This window comes from Sinohyriopsis cumingii, chromosome 6 (assembly GCF_028554795.1).
Source record: "Sinohyriopsis cumingii isolate HCF-2022 chromosome 6, ASM2855479v2, whole genome shotgun sequence".
In the NCBI taxonomy this organism is placed as follows: Eukaryota; Metazoa; Mollusca; class Bivalvia; order Unionida; family Unionidae; genus Sinohyriopsis; species Sinohyriopsis cumingii.
In genome coordinates, this window is record NC_142966.1 from 64654857 (window position 1) to 64669090 (window position 14234).

The 14234-nt window shown below is 36.8% G+C and overlaps 1 protein-coding gene across 2 annotated transcripts in view; it reads right to left on the reverse strand.

Annotated features, from left to right (window-relative positions):
* Positions 1-9031: 9031 nt before the first annotated feature.
* The window catches only part of LOC149797098 (tumor susceptibility gene 101 protein-like), a 52208-nt gene continuing 47005 nt past the window's right edge, over positions 9032-14234 (reverse strand). For both annotated transcript variants that reach the window (XM_089961770.1, XM_089961769.1), the window contains exon 11: positions 9032-12520. In XM_089961770.1, the coding sequence (XP_089817896.1) occupies positions 12431-12520 (90 nt within the window). In that variant the 3' untranslated portion in view covers positions 9032-12430. The remainder of the gene's footprint in view (positions 12521-14234) is intronic.

Sequence of the window (14234 nt, forward strand, 5' to 3'; positions counted from 1 at the left end):
GGCTATATTCCCGAATTTTCTAACTGCTGTATAGTTATGAATTAAAGTTTCGAAATTCTTGTTAATGGACTATGCCAGGATTTTCACCGATACGCTAATGTTCACAAAAAAAGAAAGAAAGAATTATCTTTTTTAATCTAATTCATCAAAGAAATTGACAAAGATAACTAAACGGTGAAGTCAATCTTTAAAAATAAAACATAAAAGGAAACAAAAGGTAACAACAGCACCACCAACAAGAAACAACAAAGCAGCATCAACAACTTCTGATTACTGGTTAACACAAGGGATGGCGTGATAATAAAATTAGAAGACACGTTGATAAGAATAATGTGTGCTGTGTGTTGGCGATGCTCTGGGCCTTGACCGTTTGAATGACATGGATTAAGTCGTGTGACTTCACTATTCCGACAAAATTAAAAACACTCTTAAAAGTGGCATTGTCAGGGAATAAACATTTAGCCTCCCCCACGTGTAATTCCAACATTTTCCTACAGCACAATGTGATAGGTAAGGCAATCTTTATGAATGTCTTTAAAAGAGAAGGTCATACAATGTTTATTGCAATAAGGACATCGATAACGATCACGTGCAAAAATTATCGATATGTACCTATAGTGCGCAATCGATATGTTATCTTGTTTAAATGGAACGGTGTGTGTGTGTGTGTGTGTGTGTGTGTGTGATCTTTTTTCCGATGCTTTACAAATTTTTCAGTCATATTGCTACGATGTCTACAGTTAGGCGGTTTATAGTTGTCTGTCACTCGGGCATCATGCCTTAGACACGTAGCATGATGTCCCACCCAGTCACATCATGACGCCAGGCCTACCAATCCTAACACTAACCTTGTAATGCTGAGCGGTTTTAAATGGAACGGAGTGTTTATTTGACAGAAATTGCGCACTCCCACGTGACTCTTAAGTATTGCTATTTATAAACGTGCTAAGTATTGTTTGGGGTATAGTGCATGTGATGAACGGAGATTTGGTGGTCCCCTGTGTGACTCTAAATATTGCAGTTTATAAATATGCTATTTTATTTTATTTTAGTTTTAATGACATACCGATTAAGGCGATCCAGTGTTCAATTCGGATGTTCAGTCCGTGTTTTCTACATGTGCACTCGAACTAGAACTTGTCAGGTTTCTCCACTGATGAAAGTGTGTTTATATTCTTGTATTTGAACAGCAGTGAAAAGGTATATTTTAGTGGTGAGCCAGTATTTTCAAACGGAGAATCGCTGCCACAATCATTTTCCCCTCCATCATTAATAAACATTGAAAACAGAGACGATAACGAATTGTCCCGTTTTCCTACAAGTTTTACAATAAAATTCATAAGAACGATCGCTACTGTATTTGTCTTTGCTATCGACAGTACTGTAAACGTATTTGTTTATATGAAATAATTGACCTCTAATGCAATGTTTAACAATTATCAGACAAAATAATTCTCTTAAAATATAATGGAATCCTTTTTAAACTCAATAAATCTACTAAATAGTTTTTACCTGATATATTCATGTGTGTGATCAATCCATGAAGTGTTAATATATTATTATTACAAAACATTGTTGACCTCAAATCTAGGCTAATTCTTTATCTGCGATAAAGGGAATTTTGTTGTTGTTGTAAATTATGTTTTACCAGGAATACTTACCCGTTCACATTAACATTATCAATCTATGCCTTACTAACTCCCGTATCCTCCTCCCTACCCCCGGCCCCATAGTTCCCATAGTAAACCTATGCAAGCACCATGATATTAAAAATTCAATAACTTAAAACTTTTGAGTGCTCATGATCAAACCTATATCTATCAGTATAGATGAAACCTGGATGTCAGCTTCAGTGTTGATGAAAGGATATGAACCGCGGCATGTTCTGGACCTGCATGTGTTTGAAACACCTGCTTTCAATTCCGCACCAAAGAGTATCATAGGTGCTAATTTTAGTAATGAGTGTTCCAGACTCAAGACTGTTAAAGGAACGAAATTCCATCAACAAAACAATGTCTCTATTTTTATCACTTACAACTAGGATAAGCTCTCAAAAGATTATGTGTCCTAAAATATAACTTACATTATTAACCAATCCTGATCAGCCAATCCCTATATATACTCTATTTTATGTTCACCCATTTCCAGGCTGGTTCCCATTTTTCCATATCATTAGTACCGTCACAGGATGGTTCCCATTTTTCCATGTCATTAGTACCTTGTGTCCTGAAAACATGTCTTTCTGCCTATAAAATGTGAAAGGCAACAACTCTTGTTCATTAACTCCCTTGCTTCCTACAAGAGCCGCCAGTTTAAAGATGAGCGGAACATCGTGAAAAATTATTGGTACGGTGTTAAAGTAATGAGATCGGGTAAGTGTGAAGTTCTATGTGACCCATGTTATGGGTTGGGGTGGGATGCTCCCAATATTTATTTGAATTACTGTGGAATTCCCACCCTGGCTCGTTTTGTAGGAATTGAAATTAGTGATAGAGAGAGGTAAAGCTCCGAGCCCCCAGCCAGCAATACCGACGATTAAATTCTTAAGAACACAAAGGTGAAATTCAAAAGAATAACAATTTAATACAAATTAAACGATATTAATTTCTCAACCAATCTTCTTCCTCTCGACCATGTATCAACCTATTTCATCACGTGATTATAGTGTGAGATGGCTTTCCCATGTACTTGGTTTCTACTCATCTGTGTTTACTCCGCCAATTCCTTTCCTCCTTCCGGCGTTCCCCGTACTTCGATTCTTCCTATCCTCTTCCCCTTTTGTCTCCTTTTCTCCTCCTCCTTCTCTCTCTGTCTTTCTCCAGCAACTAGGCTTGTTCTCGGCCTACTGCCTTATTCTATCCTGTCTCTCTGCGACTCGGGACTTGACTACCGGGTAGTTCTGTCCCCAAAAGCTTCCTACGAAAAACACAAGGACATTAGCATTTGTGTTAGCCATCTCGTTCACACTACATCAACGCTCAGTCAATCATCAGATCGAGGCTATCTACATCTTTGGTCACGCGTTCGTGCACATCGAAAACCCCACACGTTCTTATAGAAACAACATTGCAATAAGAGCGGTATATATATATATATATATATATATATATATATATATATATATATATATATATATATATATATATGTGTGTGTGTGTGTGTATATGTATATTCTTAATCTCAATATTCTCAACAATATCACATCAATCAGACGCATTTCTGTACATTACACTTCCACAAGTGTACACAAATATTCAAATATCCATATTATTTAAATTTACACACTGCAACCATTTCCAAAGTTACAATTTAATTCAACAATTGCAAAATCTAGAATATCACATAAATAAATACACTAGTTTACCACGAAGTAACTACATAGCGAATTACAATATTAATTCTGACGAGCGAGCAATCTACATAATCATAGCTCATTTCTCAAGTACGCATGTAAATTAAACAATACAAAGGTAATTCTACGTACTAACGATTCTAGTAAGTAAATATACATACTGCACATAATTAAACTTACAATGCCGTAACATTCTGCAACAAGCGAGCAAATAACTCACTGACCTTTACGAAGCTTTCTGTCCTTGAATGTACCAAGGTTTCTTTTCCCGCCAAATCACGAGTGGCTCCCGGAGTTATTGCTACAACTTGTCAGCACGATGCTTCACAATGACTAATTCGTTCCCAGCCCAAATGATTGTTACATTCGAACTGGTGGCCCCACCCTTCCTCAGTTCCGATTGGATATCGATTCTACCCCAGTCGGTCCAGATTAACAGACGAGCCTCAGGCCATCTGTCAAAGCGGGGAGATTTACAACAGCATCGAGGGTCCTTTGTTCTTAGAACAAAGCTTCTAACGTCTACATGCGAGTTTTGACACCTAACGGAGCGGCTTTTGTACAAACACAAATCACCACGACAGTGCAGGGTCGACATACTCATGGCGCTAACCCATTCCTTTGTTCCCGACTTACGTAATCGCAGGCAGGCAAATGTGACAGTAAGTATTCTAGAAGAAACATAATTTACTAAAAAATAATTTGCGTTCTCCTTCGAATACGTTCCGTGATCACATTAACTTTAGGAGAATAGGTAATACATGAAGGAAATGTTGAGCATCCAACATATAACCCAGGTAACCTGTCAGAGGAGAATATTGGATTTCCCATGTGAAGGTTAACCTACTCTCTTAACTACGAGCAGCTCGACCGCAGGTAACGTGGATTACGTCTGGAAAGACGAAATAATGAAATCTTACCCTATAAAAGTTTCGGGCTAATCTAGCGAAAGCTTCGTAAGGTGTTCGTCCGGAGTTTGTGCTGATGTCAACTGGGTCTGGCAGCCGTTTGTTTTACTGAGACTGGTCCAACCAGATCCAGAGTGTGTCGTTGTGAAGTCAAGTCTTGAAGATAAAAGCTCATGCAAATAGGTTGATCGTGCATGTCAACTGATTATCTCGACAATATCTTTGATAGAAACATTATGATCAAAGGCATGGAATGAAGAAGTTACTTTTATTTCGTAAGCAAAGATCTTCTGTTAGGACCATATGTCTTAAACTATAAGAAAAGAGCAAAAACCAACAAGTTTTGTACACTTCAACAATAAACGTATTCCCCTAGAATAGAAAGTGAAAATTTACGAAGAGCTTAAATACTGTGAATTAACTTCCAAATAGTCCAAAACGTTTTATCACCAGTCCTAATGAATAAAATTCAAGTGATGTTCAAATTAATATCCAGCGCTAACGGCGTTAATGTGCCTGTAGTCTTGAATGTATTAATGTACCAGTAGCCTGATGATGTATGAACAGTCGTCCAATTAATTACAATTCTATAATCCAAGATTCCCTTGTTTGAATTTACTGTAATTCCAAAATACTGTTTCTGTCCAAGAATATTATTTAATAGCATTTTGTTTTTGTAGCTAATAATAACTTGAATAACTAATTCCACCAAATCAAAACCTGAACACAAAAATACAAATGACTTCTGCTTCAGATATTAACGCAGGAATAAATAATTAATTATTTTACATATATAAAAACTAAGATGCATGTAAAGAACCAGGATATAGAACAAAAGCCGATTTCTATACATTTCTAAATTTTCATCAAGATAACATCTGTTACTGAAATTACAATAAAAATCACGGTAAACATAATATCCTTGACTCAGACCAAGATATAGTGATCCTCATATAAACATGAGGATAAAATGAAGTTCATGTTGTTTCCGACTAAAGACACTAATGATGTTTTTATTATGTAAACAAATAATACATAGTTAATATTTCTCTAGTGTACACTCCCATATAAATATTAACTATGTATCATTTGTTTACAAAATAAAAACATCATCAGTGTCTCTAGTCAGGAACAACGTGAACTTGATATTGGATATGGTCAAGTCCTAAACACAACTATACATAATCATGGAGAAAAACTAGCAAATACAATTTTTAAATATACATAACAATTCATCAGACGATTCTGTTCTGGCGATAAGTCCTACGCTGTACGTATTACCCACCATCAGAGTGGTTGAGGTGTTATGGCCTCTTTCCCAGGTTCATCTGGGAGAAAGAGGCGTCTTCGAGCCCCACAAATTAGCTCAGTACGCTTCAGATAATGTTTGAGCGCACGTACCGGATCATGTTTGAAAGCCTCTTGGGATATGTCAGTACAGGAGAGAGGATGTAGAACTGTTTGTTTGCCCATGAACGGCAACTTGTTTTTTGGAGACGACTCCAGGTTGCGTCATAAGGACCACATAGACATCTGAACGAAACTGAAGGTAGGCGGGTTCAACCTAGAGGGCATGCAATTCACTGACTATGCATGCTGAAGCTATCGCTATCAGAAAACAGGTTTTATATGAAAGGAACTTCAGCGATGTCCTGGTACTGGTGAAACAAACGTGGGTAGTTTGTGAATCTACCTGGTTTTCCGGTTTCAAAAAATTATCATCGAACACCTCCATAATTAGCAAATCTGATGAAAAACAGTCCGATGTAGGGCCCATTCTGTATGGAAAATGTGTCCTCTCTTTGCCTGAGAATCGGCCAAGACATTGAGTCTGCGGGGAGTAGGTCTGATCTGGATGTCGATGTTGCCTTGTACGCACAAACAGCGAAAGCCTCAGACTAAAATGCAGAGTTGGAGTGATTTCGTACCGCCCTGTTTAAGGAGATATGTCACTACCACCGAGTCGTTTGACATAATGAACACCACCATGTACTGAAGACGGTCGCTCCAAAATTTAAAGCTTTGATGATAGCTTTCATCTCCAAGAGATTAACGTGGATAGTTGTGTCTTCCGGACACCACCAGTCGCTGACATTGTCGAAGTCCAGAAATAGTTGGTCACCACAACTCCGGGAGCTCGCGTCTGTGCATAATGACAGATCTGGTGGTGGGGGTTTAATGGTATTACTGCGATGAGTCAGCTGTGGTTGCCTCACTGGTCCAGGTAAGATACAATCTCACTCGTTACATTGATCCTGAGAGAGCACATATATCGGTGACTCTGCGGGATAAGATCGCGTCTGCGATGAATAATCCTAGGAGTCGTAAAAAAAAAAATCCATGGCTGTTATCAATTTCTTTATGGACGATTCGGACTACCCGAGAGTGGGGAAGACATGCCAAGTTCAGGGTGATAAATTCCATACCTAGACGGACGAACTACTTAGACAGAAGGTCGGATTTTTCCCAAATTGACCAGAACATCTAGGCGACATAACAGTGAAATGAGACGTTTCTTTTCTTCGACTACAGTAGAACTAATCATATGGTTTTTCTTGTAGAGAATGTCGTCCAAAAACCCTGCCGTAAAGATTGATACCGTTGTACGGGAAATGTACTTGAGTAGTTTCGTAAAGGCCAAGAGTTTATGTATAAGCAAAATGGGAGAGCGCGAAACTGATAACAAGTCCCTCGGTACGGGAACTGTATGAATGTCCGCAAGGCTGGATGGTTTGGAGCAAAGAAATATGCGTCTGTCAGACCAAGAGTGATCGTAATTAGAACAATTCGAATGGACACCTGGAGAGGCGGACTGATCTGGCCGTTTCCATCTTGAATTTTCGTGGAAAGATAAATTGATGTCACTGACTGCGATCGACGAGTGGTCTGAGTTACCATTGGTCTACATGACCAGCAAAAACTTGGAGTAAAACCCAGAGATAATGGATTATAACAATCTCCACCGCCCGCTTCCTAATAAATGCACTGTGTTGTAAAAAGCGAATCCATTACCAAGTCCGACGGTACTTCCATCAGGGATAGAGAGGACGATAGGGGAGGGGGAATGCAGAATGAGACCCGAAGTCCTCCTGATATAATTTGCATAGCACACTAGTCTTTGCAGGAAGAGATCCAATTCTGTCTGAAAAACAAGAGTCTGGAGCCTACCGGGTTATTGTCTGCGGTCGATTGGGCACACAAGTCAACGGCAAGGGCGCCGAGGCTTGAGGGTTGAGAAACTTGGTTTCCTAAGCCCACGAGATGACTGCCTAAGAGACTGCTTAACAGATTGTCTCTGTTCATAGGGTTGGGATCATGGTTGTTTCCGGAGTTGCGAAGCGAATGGTCCTACTTACCCTCGTCTCATGTTATCCCGTCTTTGAGGGAGACTAAAAGATGATTTATAAAGTGACTGTTGTTTATAGAGACTGAGGTCAGTTTTTGGGATACCTGTCTCCGTACATAGAAGTTAGTAGATGCTGTCAAGGTACTCGCCATTGCATGGTTGGCCGCCCAGTTAATCACAATGGATATTCTAGCCATAGACTCCCAGGCATAGTCATTACCAGCCTTGACTGCCAGCCGGAAAATTGCTATCGATGCCAAGTCCAACAACGAAGACGTGGCCACAATTTTAAGAATGAGTTTCAAAATGGAATGCATAACTCCTTTATACCCGACATAAAAGCAGACGTAGTCATATTTGTGTAGAAGATGAGGTGGTGAATAATCTGAGTTCAACAACACCGTATTTATTTCCTCTATATCCCACCCATTCACATTATCCTGACACCAGGCTGACTAGTCCTAACAATAACCTCTTAATGCTGAGCGCCTAGCGAGGCAGATGTTAGCACTATTTTTATAAGTCTTTGGTATGACTTGGCTGGGAATCGAACCGGCGACCTCCAGCATCCAGGGCAGACACTTTCACCACTGTGCCACTGCTCCATGCAAAGATTTATGAGACCAGCATGATTTGATAATCAACTATTTGGTGGACAATTACCATTTTCCACTAGTTCCTATCACATCACAAGTTCAAGATAAACAAAATGGTATCACTGAACATCATGTACATCAATTTGTTCAAAAGTTAGCATAAGAGTCTAGATATGCCTGTATAATGTTCAAAGTGTCATCACTCAAAATCCTTACAAGCAAAGTATAATGCATTAGTTCTGACTTTTGCGAAGAAAATTTATTTAAAGTTCAGTAACACACATGAGCTCGGAATGTCAACTTTCAGTTCCATTTCATTAGAACTAAAAGGCCCATGTCTTTATGTTAGTGCAATCTTTGCTGTATTAAAGAAAGATGGTAGGCAACAAGCAAGAACAGATACCATAAATTACGACAATTTCACATTTGAACTTCAGCCAAAATCCCTTTCGAGAACACTAAGTGCTGAATTCACATAACTGTATACCAACCTTTGGTCTTTGGAAGAGGTTAACTGTTTAAATGATTTTTTTTTTAAATTTAAAAAATTATTTCTTGATTAATAGGCTTAAAAATCCAAGTGCAAGTTACTGCATGAATATCAATACAAATTTTTTGTATGCTTCAAAACTATTGTGCGATTTCATCATTAGTTTAACTGCTACTAGATTATACTATTTTCACTGCAACAGGATTATGACACTTTCTGTGCTGAACTATCATTCTTACTGAATGTAATACAAAAATCTTTGATAAGCAATTATTCTATTCAAAGTATCACTCAAGCAAAGCAATTACATATACTTAACCTAAAGTAAAAACAAAAGTATCACTTCAAATGCACCTTTAATTCATTATTGAAAATAAAATTAATATGATGCTACTTAAACACTCTTTACTGGAAATTACATGAAGAAGGTTATCTTATCCCTTTCTTGCTCAGGAAAATTACTGTTCTCCATCTGTGTTGTATGTGCAAACAGTTTTTCCTACTTAAGCGTTAGGTATTTATACAAATTAGCTAGGAAAGAAACCAGATGGACCAAAGTCTGTATCAGCACCAAACAGATGTACACTTGCTGCAAGCAGTTCAAAATGACCCGAGTGAACATGGTGAATATCTTCTATACAAACTATGAATTCAGATTTTAAATATGTTATATTGATCGTTTTGTAAATATTTCAGACTTACTGGATAATTAGAGAATTATCATGAACAAAACTGGTATACAACTGTCCATGTTTTTGCGTCCCAGTCCTAACTTTCTGTATCACATGGATGCAAGGCAGCGTCTTTATCTGTTGATTATTTTTAGGATGCAAAATGTTTTGTATTAACATAATTTCCACTTGCACAGATTTTAATTTTTTTTAATGATATACATGTACTCAACTGATTTAGACATGTTCAGATTTTTCAACTTAACATATCACATGCTCTGAAATAAACAATTTAGATGTTGTGATTTAATTAATACATTGGCAATAATAATTTAACGACAACCATTAGTTTGGTTTAGTTCATCATTCTTATTATAACAAAACAAGAAATAAAACATAAAAAAACATTTTGTATGAGGGCTGTTCCATTCAAACATACATGGTACCCTCAGAAAGCAGTTTATTAAAAATATATGTCAGGGTACTTTGATTGCACATAGTTCATATCAAAATGAAAAGAAAATTCTAAATTGCAACAATGGGTGTGTGCCCCCCATTAAATGTGCCTTCCCTGGGACCCATGTATGTTCTACTGGAACAGCCATGATGAGTCTCTTGTCTCCACCATCTTTTATGTGGAAGGCATCACAAACTCCAAGATTTAAAAAACGTATATAAATGTCCTCATTTCTTTACAATGAATCAATACATAAACACCAAGTTGAAGTTGGGAAGAAACTGCCCAAGCTTTATAAACAGTAGCACTGGTCCGGTATACCAATATGGTATTACACTACTGTGCTTTCACTATTTTTCATAGGGTATCAATTTCTGTGGATTTTGTGGTTCCTCTGAATCCCAAAAGTAAAGATCCAGTGAAAAATTAGCCATATACATAAAGAAATCCCTGTTATTTTTTTACTGACATGTTCCAAGTGATCATCAGAGCTCAGTTATTTGATCATTCAACTTCATTTCTGTCATAAAATATTATCTTTTATATTTGTTTTATTTTTAAAACCCATTTTAGATAATAAACTGTGATATTCTTTTTGTTTCAATGCATATGCATGTATAATGTGTATGGTAGATGGATTTTCCATTCACTTCCTTAAATCATTACTTTTATGGGATCAGTAAGGACATACAGAAAATGGGAGAGCATAAACAATTCAAGTGCAAGTAATGAAATGATGTACAAACATTGGGTTTAATATTTTATGATTTAACCACAGTTGCAATCTATATGAATGAATAATCTATATAATGGACAGAGAAATTAGAACATGTGTGATTCTAATTACAGGTGACAAACTTTCCAGTTAAAATTGAAATCCTCCTGGAACAGCTTCTTACTTCATCCAAAATTTTTAATCCAACATATTAACAAGACTTTAAAACATAAACTACTGCTGGTTGAAGCACTAGCCCAAAAGAAAAAACACACACACGCTGATTACAGAACAGTACAAAAGCTCATGCTCCACTGCTTTCCTGACAGAACCAACGAAAGAATATTATATCAAAATAATTTGGTTACACACAAACAGCTGTCACTAAATTAATCCTAAAATTGCACAATTACACCCCAGAGTCAAGTTTTCTCAAACTCATTGATAATTAGAACCAATCCAAGCTGCAGATAATTAAAACAGAACCCTCACACATTTTATCTTTGTCTGCTTTCCTCCTGTGCAAATTAAACGGTTGCCATGACCTGTTGACTTCATTACCACGGCCAGCTGAATGCATTGTCTTGGCCAGCTGATTGTACTGAGATAGGAGCATTTGGTAATGTATTGGTTCACATACAGAATAACATATGCAATTAGCATGATTATCTAAATGTACTGATGGCGCAATTTTATGGACTATGGTTGAAGTTGTTGTTGTTGTTGAAGGGTTTCATGCCATTTTTCAGCATGTGATAGGCTATTCATGGCGGCCAGTATTAATGGTGGAGGAAGAACCCGGGAAAACCCCGGAAAGAACCACCAATACGAGAAGCTACTGGCAAGCTTTCTCACATTGGTTGAATCTGAGACTCGACCCCACGCAGACATAGGTGAGATGGCAGCGATCCGTAATGGAGAATGCTTTAGACCACTCGGCCACTCGAGGCCCCCTATGGTTGAAGTAAAAGATCCTATAGCTAATTTGCAATTTTACCACTTGGCTTGCTTTTAATTAGCTGTGTTGCCTCCACTTGATGATGAGCACTCAGAGAAAAATCTGGCTTCTGGGACTGATCTTGACAAGGATATAATTTAAGCTTATACTGGTGCTAGTATTGTTTAAGCTCCACCACCAGTTCTTATCAGTATATTTTTCTTATTTTGAATTCTTTCTTTTGGGTAATTTGTTGAGGTAAGTCAGTCAAATGAGATACCCACAAATATGTATCTGCTGACACAAGAAAACAATAATAAAAGCAATCATAGTAAAAGTTTAGTAAGTCTTCACCGAGAATGTATTTTATTCCCATGCATATACATCTTAGGACACAGAAAATAAATATATTTTTGTATCCCAAAATTTACAGCCATTATGGTAGTCAACAAAATTTTTTTAAAAAAATTTCAAGTTTAGACCTTGGCCTATGGATAAGCCAACCTCCTTTTTTTCAGTCATTTTTTTCTTAAATTATTCGGCTTATACGCGAGTATATACAGTAAATTCAGAAAAATCAAAATGCACCTCTACTTGACATATACAAAGTTTGGCTGAAATACCATTAATGATTTGGGAGTTACACCGCAGACATAAAATCTTGTTAACGGAGAGACAGATGGACATAAGCTGTATCTATATCCCTCCATATTACATACTGGGGTTATAACAATGCATACTTTATTCAAGGACTTGTGCTTTATTATAATGTATCTTTTATTTAAATATACAGTTCTTATTGACATATACAGAGTCTTTAGGAGGCCTGGTAACATCGCTACTGCAGGCACTAAGCAAGGGGATACTATATTATCATGTGTCTTTTCATTCATATATACAGTTCATATTGATATATACATAGTCTTTAGGAGGCCTGGTAACATCACTACTACAGGCACTAAGCAAGGGGATGTAATCCAGCTTTCTCTCTGCACTTTTGAATCAAAGCTCTAAGCATGAATTGTCTTCTGGATAACTCCCTAACTTGCTGTAAAATAAAAAGAAAAAAATGCACAGAGTTTTTTATGCAAGTTATTAACAAGGAAACAAATTCATAAATATCAGATTTAGCTTGTATCATTTAAAACAGATTAAATATAAAATTTCATTTTCATCTTAAATTCCAGTACACAAATTTCAACATAATCTCATCTACCCAATCCAATTATCAGAAAATTCTATCAAGCAGTAATCATCCAACAGTCTCAGTGTAAAAGTGTATTACATAAGATGACGTTTGAAAACTTACCAAAATCTGTTTTCATAGTTTATATTATTCCAGGCAATAAGTAGAAGCAATAGTAGTAGGGTTTAATGGCACATTAGCACAATAGAGGTTATATGTTGGTGAAAGAATGTAAACTTCTTAAGATTTAAATATCATGAATTAAATATAAGATCAAGGAAGATAAATCCTTTAAAATGAACATAAACATGAGATATTAGATTATAAAAATTAAAAGGTAAAGATTTATAAATTCTATAGAATGTAAATAAAGATAAAGATAAAAAGTGAAAAATGTAACATCCTTAAAACATATGGTCAAATTATTTTATGTAAAAATGCATTCCCTTAAAAAGTCCAACATTTTCCCTGGTGGTAAATCATCGCAAAGTTTATACACTTTGTTTCACAGGGTGCAACTCGACACACAAGAAATGTGTTTGGCTGTCAGTTGGTACTGGCAGGGTATACACTCTGGTTGATATTCACTATTTCAGAGGCATGCATGTGTTAGATATGTGTTGTCCAATATGTGACTGGCACAAAACGACTGCCTCATTCACAGCAATGCTATTCTATGACAGATACTGCCCTCTAATTATGGGTTTGATATTTTGCTGACATTTTATTCCATGTATTTTGCCAGGCATAACGAATAAGCCAATTAAAATAAATATTTTATCATTATATGGAATTGTCCATATGGAAATGGCTGACAGCTGAGCAGCTTTGGCTGCTTTATTTGCCTTTCATTAACCTTAATACCAACATGACAAGGCAGCCAACAGTATATAATACTTTTTCCATACAGTATGAGCAAATTATGTTTTTGTAAGATTTGGTACATTAATGAGTTCTCAAGTTTCAGGTTTTGCACGGCCTACAGTGTAGAAGAGAATCTGAGAAGATGACAAAATCTTTTGTTTTGGCAGAGTTTAAATGCAGTAAAAAGATTTGGGTATTGCTGTAATTTTTGTGGTAAACATGGAGGTTTCAACCTGTATGGGGCATGAGATGGTGCCACAGGGTGTTGCAACAGCACCTACAAGTTTGAATCCATCTGATGAACTGCGTGTATAGCGCACACAACAACCATGTGGTCACGTTAGGAAGCTCAGATTTCATTCATATTACCCTGATTAACAATGACCTTTTCAGGACTTTTTGAGTTTGCTAAGATATTTCAATAGGTTTTGATAACCATGGTGGTGATTTGGGAGTAAAGAATTTTGCAATACCTGCCAAAATGATTTTTGCTGCTTCATGGCAAGGACAAATTCATACGCCAAAAGTGGAACGAAAGCATGTTTCTGAGTGTACAAGGTCAGGTATTTGGGCATTAAGATAACCTCAAATGCAACATTAGATGGCTAAGAATCTCACAGCAGATTAAGGAGCAATTCTGATTCATTTGAGATAAACTGATGGTTCATTTGCCTCAACATAGAGACTTTCCAAACAGAAAGCTCTAAATGCT